Source organism: Plutella xylostella, chromosome 9 (assembly GCF_932276165.1).
Source record: "Plutella xylostella chromosome 9, ilPluXylo3.1, whole genome shotgun sequence".
Taxonomy (NCBI): Eukaryota; Metazoa; Arthropoda; class Insecta; order Lepidoptera; family Plutellidae; genus Plutella; species Plutella xylostella.
The window spans coordinates 8,443,419-8,462,176 of NC_063989.1; the positions used below are offsets into that span (position 1 = coordinate 8,443,419).

The following is an 18,758-nucleotide window of genomic DNA, read 5'->3' on the forward strand; positions in this document are numbered from 1 at the left end:
GTTGAAATTATACTTGGAACAATAACTTTTTTACAGTTACTAGAAAACAGCCAAGCAAGTTCTTATAGAAACGACACATTCTTTTTTTTACCTGTCAGCACCGCGAATCGGGAAAGCTGGGAAAGCTACTTGAGTGGCCATGTGCTATGGCCAGCTATGGCCTTTTTTTAGCATAAAAAGTGGCACCCCTATTTATTTTTTCTTTCTGTTTTATTTCAGTGGATCATTATTATTCTGAGGTATATTTTTATACTCTGTGTTCTGGCTCTATTCTATTTATTTTTGTTTTTTTTAGATTGGCAACATTTATTTAACGTTCGCGGCGAGCGTGCGACATGACGCGCCGGTGAATTTAGAAATATTGAATTGACGTAAATTCCGTGTGCATTTATTTTAAAAAGGTACGTAATAGCACAGTTTAAGTTTTTTATTTACAAACTAAAGAATACCAATAACTCTGAGCTAAACTTTTCTGTTGATCCTTCCAGATTTCACAATGGCCGATCAGGTTGACTCAATGTCAGATGCCGAGCTCCGGACGAAATTGGCGGAGCATGGGTACCCTGTTATGCCCATCACAGCATCTACAAGGAAGCTGCTAGTGAAAAAGTTAAAACTAGTGCTTGACAACAAAACTAAACCCCGTAACAACACTGACAGTAAAGCTGACAACAGGCGTTCCTTGGCACGTTATTCCAGCGGTGAGGAATCTGACTTAGACACTACGAATAATGGGAAGGAGAAGCGAGGACGGCGCGCCACCACCGGCGGGGCCATGCTGCCGCCGGCCAGCAGCAAGGCCCGCCGCGGGACGCCCAAGAAGGATTCCCCCGTAAAACGTGACTCTGACAAGGGCTCTGAATCTGAGGAAGAAAAGTCGCCGGTTCGTACTCGCGAGGAAGTAGAAACAGTGACCACCCGCCGTGTCACGCGCACGTACGCTAAAGACGCAGATGACTATGAAACAGGTTCAGACAGTGATGTTGACACGGATAGAAAAACAGCAACACCATTTCGCAGCAGTTCAAGGTCAAGTGACTATATTTCTAGCACATTGCCGACAGTTGATGCGGCTACTAGTCCCCCCAAGTCATCTATTTTCTCTCGGCCTTCCATATCTCCTACGGGCTTTGCCTCTACATTATCTCCTTCTGAGCAACTAACCTCTATTAGAACTAGGCTGGGGCTGACTACAAACTTATCAGACCGTCCAGCTGCCAGCACCTACACACCAAGTTTCTCCACTACAACATACCGGCCATCCACTTCCACTATTGATGAAGTTGAATCTCCATATCTCAGTAACTTCACTCGTCGCTTGTCAGCTCTAAAAGCAGACCCATTGAAAGCCACTTCACTGCTTGACCGTGACACTAACAATGGATCAAGCTTGCCTCCGCGCCGGTCCTATGTTTCAAGTGTTTCCAGATCTGAAGTTGGTGACTACAAATCAACTAGTGACAAGAAATTTTTGAAAAACAATGTGGTGTCACTTGCTCTTGTTGGCATTGCTGCACTTTTTTTTTTTTGCTTATTTTTTATGTACATAGTTAAGAAAAACGATATCACTTCTGTGGTGGATGACCAGAACAGTGTTATCCCAATTTGTCAGTTGAACATTCCTGGCAATAGACCTGGCATCAACTGCGTGCCCAAGGAACAAGTGAGCTATGCAAAAGATTTGTTAAAAGTTATACATCCAGAACTGACAGTGCGGGCCGCTGCATTTAGATGTGGAAAGCCTAATGCTCTCCCTTATTTGACTGAAAGGGAAATTTTGGACATGGCAAGTGCTCGTACTGATTCCATAGACTTGAGCCAATGTCGCACTGATTTGAACAATTTACAAGTACTGCTGGTCCACAACCCTCGCTGGGGACTCAGTGTTGTCCAGCTCAAAAATGTGTACACTAAAGATGCAGAATACACCCCTCTCACTTCAACTGATGTTGTAGTCCGTGAACGCAACAAGGGCAGTGTTGCAATTGTCATCACCGAGCCATCCACTCCCCTGACTTGTTTGGTAGTAAACACCCTCTACTCTGCTGGCTCCACCCTCATCATAGTAGTATTGCTCTCTGTCCTTATCATTGGTGTTCAAAAGGCATGGAAATACTACCAGAGCTACCAGAAAAAGAAGAGTGATGAGATCTATTCCATGGTGGAACAAATTATTGATGTCATCTCCCAAGAAACAGAGGATAGTGGTGATCCCTACATTTCCATTGATCATGTTAGAGACACTTTGATTTCGCCTCCGAACCGCGAGAAAATGCAATCCATTTGGGACGCGGCTGTGAAGTTCATACAAAAGAATGAGAGCCGAGTTCGCATGGAGGTGCAGTCGGTGGACGGGGAGGACTGCCGCGTGTGGCGGTGGATCTCGCCGCACGGCAGCCCCAAGCGCAGCGCCACATGGCAGGGGCAGGCGTTCGAGTTCCAGGAGGGCTCTGTGAACAACTTGACGGTATCCCCGACTCCGTGCCTGAAGATCCGCAGCATGTTCGACAAGAATGACACGAACCCGAACTTGCGCTCGGTGATCCAGGAGGCCATACTGGAGAAGTGCGGGGAGGCGAAGATCCTGCACATTGATGTGGAGCGCGCGTCGTGCTGCGTGTACGTGAAGTGCGCGAGCCAGGCGGACGCCGGCGTGGTGTACCGCTCGCTGCACGGCTGGTGGTACGAGGGCAACCTCATCACCGTCAAGTACCTGCGTCTCGAGCGGTACATGCAGCGGTTCCCTGACGCCCCCTCCAACGGACCCTATCTGACCCGGAAACGCAACCCTTGGTAATATGCTTCCAGGCAAAACTCGTAATGTAGCCACTTACTCAAGTAATTTTGTATTTACGAAATTGGTGTTGTCATGTTTGGGAGACTTCTACTTGCATGTTATTTATTGTCAATTAATTCTTACTAGCCTTCAGTTGATTTTGATACATTTTCTACCATCCAAGTAAAAGATTTGTGAAGGCTTTATGCCATTTATTTTGTATTGTTATAATTTTATCATTTAGAATAGGGCTAATCTAATCACTGTGACCTTTCCCAATAAAATTTAATGTAGCTATTTGTAGGAGTAAGTCAATAAACTCCCTTGAGCTGTGTCGTTATCTTCTTAAACAGGTCTGGTATCTAATATATTTTTTGTGAAAAAATTATTTCATTTTGTAAGAGATAAGGAAATTAGCATAATATAAATTCGAATGAATGGGTAACAAGGTTTCCAGGCTCTTTACTCTGGATGGATCGAAATATATGATATGCTTCTATGAGACATACATATCAAAAGTTGGTTAGTTAGTAAACAAGCCTTGCTAAGCTGGGATTTTATACAACAGGTGCTTATTAAATTGTTATCACCGCACGTTGTCTGTTTCATTCAAATTAAAGTTTGTGTAGTCACATACAATGACATGGGTGTAAATATCTGACATCACATAAATAATTTCTAATATTAATTATTCTTTAAGTTTCTTGTATTTGCCAGTCATAACAGCTTATGTTTGATAATGAATTTTGGAACAAATTGTTAAAAGTAATTTAGTTTAATTAGATAAGTTAAAGGTATTGCCGTCACATACCATAATTTTGAATTGATATTTTTGTTATGGGATAAGTTTATGTTGCGAAGGCTCAGCAATCTGATGTCTGTTTTTAATCTTTACGGTTGACATATTTTTTAGTTGTGTATTAAGTACTAACTTCTCTAATGTCTAGACTTATTTTATGGATTGATTTTCATTTTTAATAAATAATTACTGCAAATTTTTCTTTTCTTTTACACTTCATTGTTTATTTATAACGTATCTAGGTAGGTCTCTGTACCGGATAGAATAGCTAGAAAGTTTTTAGAGAGGTCCCTTATTTGATAGATAGGTTTATGGAGAAGAAATAAAACAAACCGAACTAATACTTCAACAAAATTATATTTTAATGACTTACGAACAAATAAATACAACAACCATTAGATTCCAAACAACAGATCTTCTCCGATATGTCGAGTGTAAGTTTCTATAACGAACATGTTTTCTTACAAAGATAACAAACTCCAGTAGGCAGTATGCTAAGAAACAAAATGACGCTGAAAGCTGAAAACTTTATTTTGTCATCCAAACTTAAACTCTGCATATCGTGTTTATAAGTTTCAATAGCGCACAAGGTCCACCAAGGCTTGGTAGCATCGCCACTTGTCGGGCAAGTAGAAGGGCTCGAACACGTGCGGGAAGGGGGTGTCCCACCCGGCCACGCGCGCCACGGGGGCCTCCAGGTGAAGGAAACACTCCTCCTGTAACAATAAGAAAATATATTAATGAGACACTGTGACACATAAATTCAATATCATTATTGTTCACTAGTTACGAGACATAGCTATCGTTATCATGTCCCAAGAAGAGCCATAATGCTCTGTCGCCGTTATCCAGTACGTACCTCTGCTAGCTCCAGCAGACGAGGGCTCGACAGAGAGCCATTTAACTTAGTGGGTACATACACATTATAACTGACAGTTACACAGTTGAATGTAATTCTCTCCCACCCCAACTAATCCTAATGGAAATTGGGGGTAGAAAAATATTAACCTGACGGCCAAAACGCCTAGTTCATTAGATGTCACGGTGTGAGTTGGTCGTTTACCCCACGGTCCCGTCTGCGCGCCTTGTTTCGAAGTCACTATCCGCCACGTCTTCAATATCCTGTATGTAGGCTGTCCGCCGCGCCACGGATAATCAGCCCCTTAACCTGATAGTGGGTGAATAAGGAACCGCCTGTATGTTAGCACCCTGCACATCGCCCATCATCATCACAACCCATCACATCGCCACTGCTGGGGCAGGGGTCTCCTCTTCCATAGAAAGTGTTTAGGCTTAGTTCACCATGTTGGCCTAGAGCGGTTTGGTGGCCCCAATACAAGCAAGCTTGTGCTGAAAGAGTTGTCATGTAAGTGGTCAACCCGACTGTCAGATGTTTTCAAGCTGCCCGACCACGCACTAAGCACCCGATGATATGAAGATGCAACTGACCTGTATAGTGGCTGCGAGTTCAGCGCCGAAGCCGCTGGTGAGGGGGGCTTCGTGCGCGATCAGAGCTCGCCCCGTCTTCTTCACCGACTGAAATGTGAGGAAGTATAAATTGTTAATTCTCTATGTTAATAGTACCTACCTTATCCCATATATGCCCATAACTAGTTTTTATATGAAGTTGTTTTACTTTGGGATATGATTAAGATTCAGATTCTGAGTTCAAATATGCAAAAAACTCAAGTGGGTCGTTAGCGACCCTCTGGGCATATATGGGTTAAGTACGCAATGTGACTACCAAAACCTACCCTAAAGTAAGTAGCTTCTTATAAGTAGGTAATCATGCAGTTAAATAAATACTATAGAACTAGTTCGTTCCTACATTAATTCATACACATAATAATAATTATTATCCTAATTTGTCGAGGATATTACACATATTATTATGGAAAACATGAAAGTGCAACAATACGTCGTTTTTGGTAGATGTTTATAACAATAGTTTCCTCGGCCACTTTGTACGCAATTTAAATATTAAATCCTTCCATATAACATTCCCAAAGTCTAGTCAAGTCTAGCTAGTTGTTTACCACCGATACAGAAGTACACTCACATTACAAACGGTCTCCTCGTCCCACGGCAGTATGGACTGCAGGTCGATGACGTCACACGCGAGCCCGAGGTTGGTCCTCGCCATCTCGGCCACCTCCAGCAGCACGTGCACTTGGGTGCCCCACCCCACCAGCGTCGCCGCGTCGCCTGAATATGTAAGCTTTTATTTAAGTATTTGTTTAAATCTTTATTGCACAAATATTATAAAAGTACAAAGGGCTTTTTCTGACCAGTCAAGCTACAGGAGGTACATGAAAATTATGTAATATGGTGTAAAAAAATAAATGGTAAGGACTTTTGTTGAGCCGAAGCGTGCCGGCCCGCAGCACAAAATACATTATATTAGTGCAGTATGCTACCAAGTTAAATATGAAAAAAAGTACCTACTTATAATTTTATGTAAACATTAGACAGTAAGTTATAGGCTTATTGGGAAGTTGAATTGTATCTATAGACTCCGTAGGTAGGTAACTTCGACAATAAAATAGTAGAATACAGTAGTAGAATGAAAGATCAAACAGAAAAATCTGCATGATATGTAGGTATGCCCATAACAACCTAATAAAAAAGTTTAAACATTACTTTACCTTATCATTATCACGATAAGAAAATGAAAACAAATGGTATGGTGTAATATATTAGCAAATCGAAACATAGGGTAGTGCAACTTTAAGATTGACACTACACTACGAGCATAAAGTACATTACACCTCGTAACGTTGGTCAGTACGTGGTCAGTACCCAGCTTAATCTTCACCTACTTTAACATACCTTCTCTCAACACCTGTGCCTTCCCCAGCGGTATGGTGTAGTCGACATCGGGCACCTCCTCCGTGGCGGATCTGTACAAGATCTTGGGCTCCAAGAAGACGCAGGGGTCTCGCTCCCTGATGCAGGACAGAAGCAGGCCCTTCGCCGAGATCGGCCCTCTCGGCACTACCACCTGGAAAATTATATTGTAATTGTAACTATGAAATTATTTATAACAATTTTTTTATACTTTAGAAGTAGGTAGGTATTTGTTTGTTCCTTAATGTATTAACTATGAAATAGGTTGCTGGGTATATTTAGATATATGCCTATTTACTGACCTTTTGAGTAGGTAAACATGTTGAGTTTTTCAGAGGCCACCATGAACACATGTACAGACAAAAATAATGTGGGAAATTCTCCCTTGGAAATACAATGGTTAGAACAAGCAAAGAATATTTATAATAACATGGAAAATATTTGGTTGCTTCAGAGTGAATCTCATGCATTGCCTATTCACAGTGATTAATAAAAGACATCTATTATTTTTCTATACCTTAAGTCCCGGTGCATGTGAGAAGAATGCCTCAGGGCTCTGTGAGTGGTACAGGCCCCCGTGCCCCACGGCACCGCACGGAGCACGGACTGTCAGGGCTCCACACTCGAACTGGCTGGCTGAGCGGTAGCGAGCCTTGGCTGCCTCATTCACTAGCTATAAGGGAAACAGATAACATGAGTCATTGTAGGATATGAGGCCCATATTAAGGGATTATAAAATAACAGGTACTCAACTCACTATTTGGGGTATCTTCTTTGTATTTATCATATAGCCTTATTACTATAATTAAATTCTTTATAGTACCTGATCAAAAGCAGGGAATATGTAGTCTGCAAACTGTATCTCGGCGATGGCGGTGGCTCCAGCCGTGGCCAGGCCTATGCCAAAGCCTGCAATGCCCTGCTCACAAAGTGGAGTGTTGAACACTCTCTCTTTGCCAAATTTATCCTGGAACATTAGTAATTTGGGAGTTATTATATTACACTTTTGTAAATTATTGTAAATAATTTTATTATTATACATAACATAAGTCACAGCTACTGTTGCTTATGAGGAAAACTATCAGGCCAAATTCAGCTTGAAAGGTTTCAGTTAAGTATGTTTTATCAGCTCATATACAACCACTGTGGCCTGTATAGATAGTACATGTATAAACAAGTTACCTGCAATCCTAAAGCACATCTGAAGACTCCACCAAAGGCAACATCTTCCCCGAACAACACAGCCGAGTCATCAGTCTTTAATGTGATCTCCAGAGCACTGTTGATGGCTTGCATCATATTCATCTTGGTGGTTTCACCTGGAGGGATACCATTGTTAATTACATTTAACATATATAAAACTAGTTCACATCACAGCAAAAACAAATGATAAAATTAACCTAACCTATAAATACTTGAATATTTACCTTCAATTGGTTTCCCATTATCAGGAAAGTAAGTAAAATGTGAAGAAAGTCTTTTTGTACATCCATTGAAGCGGCTCACGAATCTTGTGAGCAGGACACTCCCATTTGTCACTAAACCACTCATTTTTAAACGAAGAAACCGTAGGGTACCACGTCCGAACAGTATTTGAATAACAAGTTAAATAATTCATGTTGCTATCTAAAATTGTAATTAGGTAGTTTTGTTCAACGATAACTTCTCACTGATAAGAAATGACGAAATACTTTTTGTAAACAATACCGATCGTAGCGAATCTTTCAGTTCGACTTTTTGTAATGTTAAATCTACTTTTCCCGATTACTCTGACACTTAAAATTTGGTATATATTGGATTGGATTATACTTTAATTTAATATTATTATTAATTAATGAATATTAAAATTCTATTCAGGGGTTTATTCAGTTTTCACTTTTCAGTGTTGTTATTGTTTGTTTATTTACGCAATTTTCACTGACAGATGTCAATGTCAAATTGAAGTGAGTTTGCCAAAGTCTTGTTGCGGGAGAGCAGGAAGAGACAGGAATTTTCCGTCGTTTCGTCGGCTCGCCACTCACCATTGCACTGGTGATCATGGGTCGATTACACCTTACGAGTACAGTGGCGAGTCAGGAGTCCTCGGCCGCGCACTCGGTCATTTGCAAGCCGTTCATTGATCGAGGATCGGCCGAGGATACTGTCTCATCACTGTACTCGTTAGGTATAATCGACCCATCACCGCCAATATCGGTAGAATCGTGGTAACATCCGTTCCAATCAATCTAGTTAATTTTTAAATTTAACTTTTGGTTTGTAGTTCTTAATCTTAATTTCGTTCACGGCTTCACGGATGTTGTTTTAATTGTTGGTTGGTTGTTAAACAATTGGTACTAAGTAAACTTACCTACTCAACGCTCAGCAAACTACAGTTCGCTGATTATACCTGCTAGTTAGTCCCCATGATTTTTAATATAAAAATATCATGTAAGCGTAGTTATGTATAACTTACTTATAAAAGTTAAGTATACTTAAATAGTGATAGTCCTTCAATTGGATCTTTGTAAACCCCTAGGTATACTAAGAAATAGTAAAATATACCAAGGTACTCTAAAAACGTTGAAAACGAATTAGGTATGCCACAAGTTTGCATGTAACGAAGCAGTTGTTTCCCAACATTTCGTGAGGAGTCTTGTGTCGATATCGCCCAATTAATGACTGCAGCAGCTCGGTCCTGTAGTATCTCTGTCACAATGCCATCACGATTTTTATGTTCGTTTAGATTTACGTTGTAAGTGGTACCTAGTACCTACCTACGATGAGACAAATCGAAGGTTTTGGATAGTGAATAGTAAAAACAAACACAAATAAAGGGCCCGTAATATTCTAATGTGTAGTATGGAGGTTTTTTTTCAGTTTTTTGTCATAATTGCCATGCTTGGCAGGCATGTTGGATGTATCATATCATACTTTTAAATCCAAGAAGTAAGTATACACAATCCTAACCATAAAAACTCACACAATTTACATAATGAAATTCCTCCCCTTAGGCAGTGCAGAGGTGCATTTGCTGTATCCTCCTAGGTCGTAGGTAGTCTGTTAGTCACACGTGTTAACTACCTAGTAGGTATACTAACCGAGTAGAACTTTCAAAATGTTAGATAAAGAAAAGTAACACACTGTAACAATATATTTTTATTTCTGAGGGGTTTACAGTATATACTTACTCACTTAAATTTCTTATACCAATTAGTATTAGGGAATATGTTAAATAATAAGATAAGTATAATATTATGCTTCACATGGACATCCACAGATTGTGTATAATTTCAACCAGTATATTTTCACTACATTATAATGTGTAGCTATATCCGATTAGCATCTACATATGCAACGTAAACATGGGTGATATGTACACTGTGCAGTGTGTAGATATTACGGACAAATGCATCCTTGCCTGACCCGTAAGGGATTAAGCAAGAGTGCATCATATGTAGGTTGATGCTATTTTAGCGTTAAATCCTTCGAAACAAATCTACTTCATCTACCTACCTGCTGAAATGCTATGTGCTGTAAGCTTTTAAGATTAGGGAAGTCTTTTGTGCCGTTGTTTTCTTCGGGATTTCAGTGTTAACTAACATCTTATCTTAACTTCGATACGACTTGCTCACATTCGATATTTTCATTTGCCACCGAGAAAGTTACATACTAGTAAATTCCACTTTGTATTTTATGATATAAGTTTACTTAATGTAAACGATAATAAATAAATATGTGGGACATCTCACACACGGCCATCCGAACCCAAGCTAGGCAGAACCTGTGTTATGGGTGTCGGACAGCTGATATATCTACACAAATACATAGATAGATAGATACTAAATATAAATATCAACACCCAAGACCAGAGTACAAATATCTGTCTTTAAACAAATATCTGTCCCAATATAATCTCTCTACGTCTTTCTGATTCGATATTTTTTCTATACTAGGGTTATTTAGTAATGAAATTAATTATTATTAGTATTATGTAGAACAGCAAACAGGTTGTCCTGGCAGTATTTTGTAAACATGCGCTAGTTAGCCTAAGGGTCAATTCAGACGTACCACAACCACACCACAGCCACAACCACACCACAACCACGCCGTGTGGTCGGGCGTATATTTTGTATTGAAAATGAATAATCCAATTCACACCTGCTAGTTAGCCTTAGTAACAGCCTTAAATAGTTTCGTCTTATGATTTGTGCGTGTGAGTGCAAAATAGGTAGGTACTTATAGATATTCGAGCATGACTTTTACTTTCTGTGGGTGGAACAATCACTTTACGATCGGGGACGTATTGCACCTAAATTTACTTTTACAACACACAAAGTATAAGGTATAAGGAAAATTAGTATAAAATACCGATACATGTAGGTATTTTTTATTAACAAAAACCGTTTTTTCGCTAAAAGCAAGTAATGTGGAAGACGCTATTGTTTTTCTGAAATATAATGTGAAAGGTCTGTGCATACAAAAGAATTCAACGCGCGAAGCTACGAAAAATTCGTAGCATACTTTGCTACGAGATTTTGGTTACGCTCTTAGTATTTATATTTACTATACTTTGTAAAATAAAGAAGTAGAGTCCTATAGCGTTTGACTGAATGAAGCTTATGTCACGCACCAATGACAAATAAAATGTATGGATGAGCTATCGTAGGACGCCTGCTTTATATGTATTTTATAAAGTATAGGCAATTGACTACGTTTTTTTTAAAATTTTCTTGGAAATTTTATCAATTTAAGAAGTGTATAAAAAGCATGAGTTCTCTTTTTCGGTAACTTTAAATACCTTTACAATTTTCAGGAAAATTAAATGTATATCAGAAAGAATGTTGCGAAAGACATGGATAGATCCAAATAATTTATGAAAATTTGTTCAAGACTATAATTTTACCACCCTATTACTAAACTTAACTTATCGTGTCTTAGGTTATAATATATACTTGTCAAAAAAACCAAGTCTCATAACTCAGTTGTTCTACGGTAAAAAGTTGTGAGATCCATGTAATACCAAGTCTTATCCACGCACGCATCTCAATCTTAAAAATCTTTTATGTTTTATATAAATATATTAACTCGGCCATCGCATGGAAACACGTGTTAATTAAATTATTTAGTGCGATGACCAAGTCAATATAGATAAAACATTAAAGATTTTTAAGATTGAGATGCGTGCGTGGATATGACTTGGTATTACATGGATCTCACAACTTTTTACCGTAGAACAAAAATCTTTTATGTTTTATATAAATATATTAACTCGGCCATCGCATGGAAACACGTGTTAATTAAATTATTTTGTGCGATGACCAAGTCAATATAGATAAAACATTAAAGATTTTTAAGATTGAGATGCGTGCGTGAATAAGACTTGGTATTACATGGATCTCACAACTTTTTACTGTAGAACAACTGAGTTACGAGACTTGTTTTTTTGACAAGTATTGTTTTTGATGGGATCTCATTTCTTTTTGTATTTTGTAGACAGTTTTTCTTTTTTTTCTTTTCGGTACCTTCTAGGTACGTAGGTTCGTTAACTTCGTTTGGTAGGTACCTACCTACATAAATCGCAAACTTGAGATAAGAATCAAGAATCTTTATTTTTGGCTACGTAATGTACGTAATGAATAAACGTAACTTAGATACTTCGTACTGCATCAAATTTCCCTAATTAAATTTTTAACCTTAGTTTCCAATACACAAAGTTCATTGTACATTAAGAAAATTTGACTATAAGTGGTAGCACTGGTAGCCTGATGTGCTTTGTCCGTAGGTAGGTAATCCATCCTTTGCGGATTTAATTTGCTTGACGGGAATTTTTTGCTTGATTTGGCAGGGGCACTACCGTGCGCCTAAATTTACTTGGTGGGGGCACTGCCGTGCCCCCAGATATGTGATTATGAAATTATTTAAGCAGTTATGTACCTATCTAGAAAACTGGACCAAAATTGAAAAATTTTACTCGAGTTGGTGGGGGCACGGTAGTAAATATTTTAGTTTTCCCTTGATTCATACACCAAACACTACTTATTTTCCAAATTTAAAGCTTCTAGGTCTGCTAGAAGTGCCTTAGAATTTTTATGATCGGTGAGTGAGTGAGTGAGTGAGTGAGTCAGTGACAAAATTAAGAAACTTTGACCCGTTATAATTCTTAAACTACTGGTTCAAATTAAATGAAATTTGAAATATACAATGCATGCATGGTTAGTGAAAATTCGGTCTTCTAGTTTTATCCACAACGAAGTTACAGGGGGTCGAAAATGGCCTGACTTGCTTCGAGAAAAGGATGGTACGGCCGTGCCGCTTTTTTTCTCGACTTGGTACTACTTATATGTAGTAGCTAGGTATTATAAGGAAAAATATCTATCGATCCATCGATCATTAGGGCATTCTCAAGTGAAGCATTTGACATTATCGATCATAGTTGCCTAAACTCAATCTTACAAAATGTAAAGATCAACAATCGTAAAGTGCATAAAGGTCAAGTGAAAGTCATGAACACCGCACTTATTTCATCACTTGATCAAATTTTAATGTAATATTTGCTGAATAAAATATGATAGTGTCTTTTTATCTACATCAATTTTGATGCACTCGACTTATACCTTTCACTAGACTCGTTTCTAAGGTGCATATTAAGAAAATAGAAATTGTTATTGTAACTTAATAAAATATGAAATACACAGGATGTAACGTTTAAATTTATCAGAATAGGAAATTTGGGTTACCTACATAAATATATTCGTCATTTCAATTGCCCAATATTATTGAGGGTCCATCAAATAGTTGTAAATTACTATTATTATTAATTATTACTTTACATCATGTGCTTCCTCTAGTATTATAATTTTACACTAATTGCAAAGAGACCGTCGTAAAATAATAATAGTTTTAACACTACCATTATTGCACCTTGATCAAATGTTGTAATTTAGATTACAACACAACATAAATTGAAATCGGACTTCACAATACTACAAATTAATACATACTGAATATTATAATTATTTACACTCCCAAACAATGAAAAGGTTCCAGTGCTATTGCACCGAATTATTCCTAAACGGATAAGGCTAGCTTAGTAACGGTAGCGTTACTAAAGCTAGCAGCATTAAAGTACAGTATACATAATTTAACATGATATTAGTATTTGCAGAAGTAAAGTACGTAATACACTCACGTGCAAAGGAACAGTTCCACTTATAAAAATTCCGACACTAAATGGGCTCATTTTTTTTTGGAAATTTGAACAAAATGTTTACGTTTTTATTAGGGAATATTCTGGTGAGCTAGCCTTTTCCGCTTAGGAATAACTTGGTGTTTTTCTGACTGGAACTTTTTCAATGCCCGTGAGTGTATTTAACAGAATATTATCAACTAAAAACGTAAAAATATTCATTGCTCGTGATCGTGGTATAGACAAATCCAGCTGCAGGTACCGGCTTTTTGTACCTAATATAAAAAACACACTGCAACATTATCATTTTATGGAGGCCAAAAATAAGTAAAGTGTGGAAAGTGGGTATAAGGTTACTTTCATTGCTTTATCGAGTAACAATTTATTATTTGACAGTGAGGGACAAAACAGTTCAATAGTTAAAACGTCTTATAACCTTTTTTTTAATAAGGGGGTTACCTTTTAGGGTTCCGTTAACACGGACACTATTACTGTTCTTTAGCAAAATCCTGGTTGGTCTTGTTTGCTTTGTTGCAGACAGAGATGTCATGGGAAAAGTATTGAATTTTCCGGTATTTCGGCATGTATTGGGTATCTGCATTCTGTATAGGATAAGGCAAGGAAGAAGAAGAAGAAGATTCTGTGTGGTTTTGGGAAACCATTTTATTGGGACGGGCGTATTGGGAAACTGATTGGACATTATTACTCTGTGTTTCGAAAGGGTAGTAGTACTAATGTGCGTCCTTATGGTAGTGTGCTGTGTGTATCTGTCCGTCTGTCCGTTAAATTCATAATAGCATCAAAACAGGAAAACATAAAACTAAATGAATAAACGATGATATATTTAACATCGTCTGGTGTTCAGTTTTCTTATCTGAGTATTGTTATATCGTGAACAGTTGGGTGAATGAAAATAAATACTAGATTAATAATGTAATTGGGCTTTTAGACGCCACCCAATGCCCCGCAGCGATCTACTTTACATAAACCTTTCCTCCACTCGACACTGTTTCTCAATAAATCCACACACTTTTATGACGTCACACTACTTTAATAGCTTTTCTCGGTTTTAGGACAGCTATTTACAAGCAATAGCGGGTACACCCGAGTCCACGTTGTTCTATGGCTACTACTCACTTTAATTTGTGGTTTGAGGTGTTAACACATATTTTATTGATTTGATATCGAAGGAAAATTAATTAATAATATAAATAATTAATTAAATTTAAGTCTATGCAAGCTACCTAACTAATAATTGAATGTCATGGAAAGAAATCCTTGGAAACTGCGAAACCATTGTTGTATAATATTTCCGTGAATATTTTAAGCGTCAGTGAGATTTTCTTAGAAATTTAATAAACGCGCGGGTACAAACTTATAATAAGGTAGGTACAGTATGGGGCAGAGAAACGCATATTAACAAAATATTACAACATAGCAATAAATTCATGAATTTCAGGAGCCATGGTGGATAAGACCTCGACTCTCAATCGGATAAAAATCAAATCATGGCATGCACGCAGTCAGCAAAAGAGAGGTATGCCACCCCAGCCCATACAGTTTGATACTGGACTGATGGGTTGAAGATAGATGAATCAAATAATGTTGTATCGATACATTCAAACAAACTCAATAGGTTTTACAAATTAAATTTACCTATAGAAAAGCCTACAATTATTCATAATGAATATTGACTATCAAGGCCGTAAATCAATTGAATACTTTAGTACTCATGAATTAAAAGTAGATAGTAAAATAACTTAAATTTATCTATTAGTCGTAAATTAGGTACCCCTTCTAAACATCGAAGTACAGAATAATCTTCGGAGTTAGAATTTATATATTAAGTGTAACAAAACTATTATTTAGGTACATTAAATAATTATATTGTTAAAGTAAAAATTACCTACGACCTCTGAAAATAAACACTCTTCGTGAAGAATAACACGAAAGGAAACAATTCCAATAGTCGGTTCCAATATAAGTTAGAAAAGTGTAGGTACACAGGATGGCAATAGTTGATATAAAGTTTGTAATGTAAAGTGAAAATGTTTGTACAGTTTATAAGTATATTGCGTAGGTACTCGTACTATGTGTAGTGTGCTTCAATAAAGTGGTTTCAAACTGAAGAGGTACCTACTTAAATATTGTAAAAAAAAGTAGTGGTGGTGTGTGGGTGGAACTTTTTCATTGATCGCGAGTGTATATTGTCATGTTGTTTGTTTGGAGACACTTCGGAGACTCAGAAAAGTGACAGGCTACTTTTTATGACGGAAACCCCACGGGAAAACCTTTTCAGTTAGAGCGAGCAAACGTTAATTCATATGTATATTTCCCAGGAATGGGGCTAAATACGTAGGCGTTGGATCTAGTCTACGCACGTAGGTACCCACAAAAAGTACTGAAATGTAGGCGTAGCTCAGACTGTCTGCCCGAGAATCTCATCTCAATTTTACCAAATCAACCGCTAACGTCACTCCTTGTCACTGTCGAAACGAAAACTAGTCGGATAAAATGTTCATGATAGGGACTGTCTATAAAATGTATATTCAACGTATTGGAAAGGGTGTAAAATTAACATTCATATAATATGCCAAAGTATGCGCTTTCTCATAGCAATAGTTGGTAGCTTTTAAACTTTTTTCCGACATCGGCAAACAACTGAAATGTAACCAAAACTTATACGTATTTGACATATAAGTAAGTGTATGTATGCGAAAAGTAAACATAATGTGTGTTCGTACTTTTCTCGAAATAAACATTTACGTTTAGTACAAAGATTATGTGTTCACTTAATAGCGTAATAAGGTTTTATTAGATCTCACTTGCCTGCCATGGTTAATGTGTTTCCCAAAGCACTTCCCTTTATTTATATGGAGCGGGAAAACAGTAGACTTCCACGCCATTCCTATGGGCCTCAGATTCAACGAACGAGTAAAATAAGAACTGACTTTTCATTTCCACACAAATTAATATTCATGAGCCGTCGGGTCGTTATTTTCCATTACCACGTTGTATTGACCGCGTGCGAGCATCCAGCAGCAGCCAGGCCTGTCCGGAGGGACACGCGGACCACAGGCTTTGATTAGTCGAGGACGGCAAGTAATCCAGTAACACGGTTACGAAACTATAAAGTATGGTATTAAGTTAGGATCGATGTGTTTTGCGAATCGGTGTTGGTGTCGGTGGGACGGCGGCGGCGGCGGCGGCCACTCCGCGCCAGTGCCGCGCCGCCCGCCGCGACCGCCGCACGCGAACCCACGCGCGCCTCGCTCGAGCAACCCTCTGCTCTACTGTGAAACATCTCAAAAGTACGTAAACAAATAAAACGGCAGTTCTCCCCCAAAATCGGATGCAACAGTGTGTTCCGAGTGTTCCCATTCTACGTGCGTATTGCCATTTAGTTGTTGCGTTCGGTGTGTATTGCTTGCAGGTGGTTGTTTGTGAGTTATTAATTGAAAAGTGATTGTAAGGCGGTCACGGCCGCGGCACACATGTCCGGCCCAGTTTTCACGATAGTTGCCTCCGTCGCTCAAGAATGCCTCTTAGTGGGTCCGGCGTCGCTTTGTTTACCAGGTGCCGCTGGGCAGGCTGCCCCGCCGCGGTGCATGCCCGAGTCACTCCGCAATAATGGCACTTGCGTCTGTAATCCACTCACGTTAGCGAACAGCTTCAAAACCAGATTCCAACGCTCGTCTCAATGCGGGTAGATTAGAAAAGTCTGCGTCAGTCATGCAACTGCTGCAGATAGAACTATCTGGAAAACACAATTTATTACTTTTCCGTTCCGTGCCTTTCCAGAAAAACTTATCAGGAAAAACATACATTTAACCAGCTAATTAATTTAAGAATCGACTTCAGTTAAGACTCGGTAAAAAGGTGCAGTGATGAGATGATAGGTAGCTTCATTGTGATAAATGTATTTTTACATTTTGAACATAATGAACAGTATGTTAATTGCAAAAGCAGTCTAATGCATGAACCAAAACTTAAGAAATAACAAATTGAATCCGGCTATAGCATGCATAATGCGGCAGTGATATAGATAACACAACTAAGACGTTTGATATGAATGTTACAATTTCCAGTGGCATGCGTGTCTAAGGACTGAATACTATTGTTAACTACTCTTTTCTATAGAAGATTGTTTAGTAAAGTAGATAACAAGAACTGATGTGTTGCGGGTTGGACATCCGCCTTGGTTCTAACTGGAATAAATTATTAGATGTCCAAATTACAATGTCCGCTTTCATAGTTGTCGGCTGGCGAGGGAAATCGTCACTAATGATGATGTGTGTTGTTAGTTCTGGTGCCGGCAAATGTGTTCGGAGATGTTTTTGAAATTATATTTGCCATCTGGTAGGTACATACATAAAAAGCTGGGTAGTTAAGTAAGAGCCCGCTTGTAAACTCCAATTTATGAATTTATACAAGTTTGACAATAATATTAACTGGCTTCACGGTTATTATTATTTTTTATAAGAATTAACGTAAATCAATAATACAATTTTTACGAGTTTCGCGACTGTGCCTACCTAACAGTTTAACCCCCTTATTCATAGAAAAGTTACAATACGTTTTAACTAATAAACTGTTTTGTCCCTCTCCAACAAAGAACAATTTGTTCTTTGACAGAGAGGGACAAAACAGTTTATTAGTTAAAACGTTTTGTAACTTCTCTATGAATAAGGGGGTAAGTATGGCGACACTCAATAAGTAATTAGTAAGTTCTTACAGAATTTTTATAATTTCTTTGAAGACAGCGGTATTGGGGCAATAGCGGAGTTCCACAGGGTTTATTATTAAGACCACTTCTATTCGTGGTTTTTGTACTCATACAAAAATGGTCAGTTATTTAAGAGAACAACTGTGAGGCAGTCATACCAGCTGCAGTTATCTAACATAAAGAAATGCAAATTATGAAGTAGACTTTCACATGCGCGGGGTCGAGGGGTCTTCTGTTTTTCTAGTAAACTTGTAAACCCAACATTCACACACATGCAAGTGTGACACTAATGGCAAATCAGAACTAAGAGTCCAATTACACATTTTACATTGATTAACGATTTTAGCAATCTACATAATAAACCAATTACGTATTTGCGACAGCTTTATATGCTTAGGTTTTAACATTCACAGCACTCGCTTTTGTTTTTGCCAACTTATCATTA

General features: G+C 38.3%; 3 protein-coding genes across 5 annotated transcripts in view; 2 read left to right on the forward strand and 1 right to left on the reverse strand.

The window, feature by feature from the left end:
- Window positions 1-285: 285 nt before the first annotated feature.
- Window positions 286-3,771, forward strand: LOC105386602 (inner nuclear membrane protein Man1). The gene is made up of 2 exons (XM_011557204.3): window positions 286-401; window positions 489-3,771. The coding sequence occupies exon 2, from the start codon at window positions 497-499 to the stop codon at window positions 2,795-2,797; it is 2,301 nt and encodes a 766-aa protein (XP_011555506.3). The 5' UTR covers window positions 286-401; window positions 489-496; the 3' UTR covers window positions 2,798-3,771.
- A 142-nt stretch (window positions 3,772-3,913) lies between these two features.
- On the reverse strand, window positions 3,914-8,145 carry LOC105386601 (2-oxoisovalerate dehydrogenase subunit beta, mitochondrial). Its single transcript, XM_038106886.2, has 8 exons — window positions 7,850-8,145; window positions 7,605-7,741; window positions 7,246-7,389; window positions 6,940-7,095; window positions 6,405-6,576; window positions 5,635-5,780; window positions 5,025-5,111; window positions 3,914-4,291 (listed from the first exon to the last, which is right to left on the reverse strand). The coding sequence occupies exons 1-8, from the start codon at window positions 7,971-7,973 to the stop codon at window positions 4,151-4,153; spliced, it is 1,107 nt and encodes a 368-aa protein (XP_037962814.2). The 5' UTR covers window positions 7,974-8,145; the 3' UTR covers window positions 3,914-4,150.
- Window positions 8,146-16,751: 8,606 nt separating this feature from the next.
- Window positions 16,752-18,758, forward strand: part of LOC105386600 (terminal nucleotidyltransferase 5C) — a 120,215-nt gene continuing 118,208 nt past the window's right edge. Inside the window, exon 1 of one of the 3 annotated variants that reach the window (XM_038105339.2) lies at window positions 16,752-16,898. The gene's annotated coding sequence lies outside the window, so the exon portion shown is untranslated. The other 2 variants (XM_038105343.2, XM_038105348.2) reach the window with 2 other exon arrangements.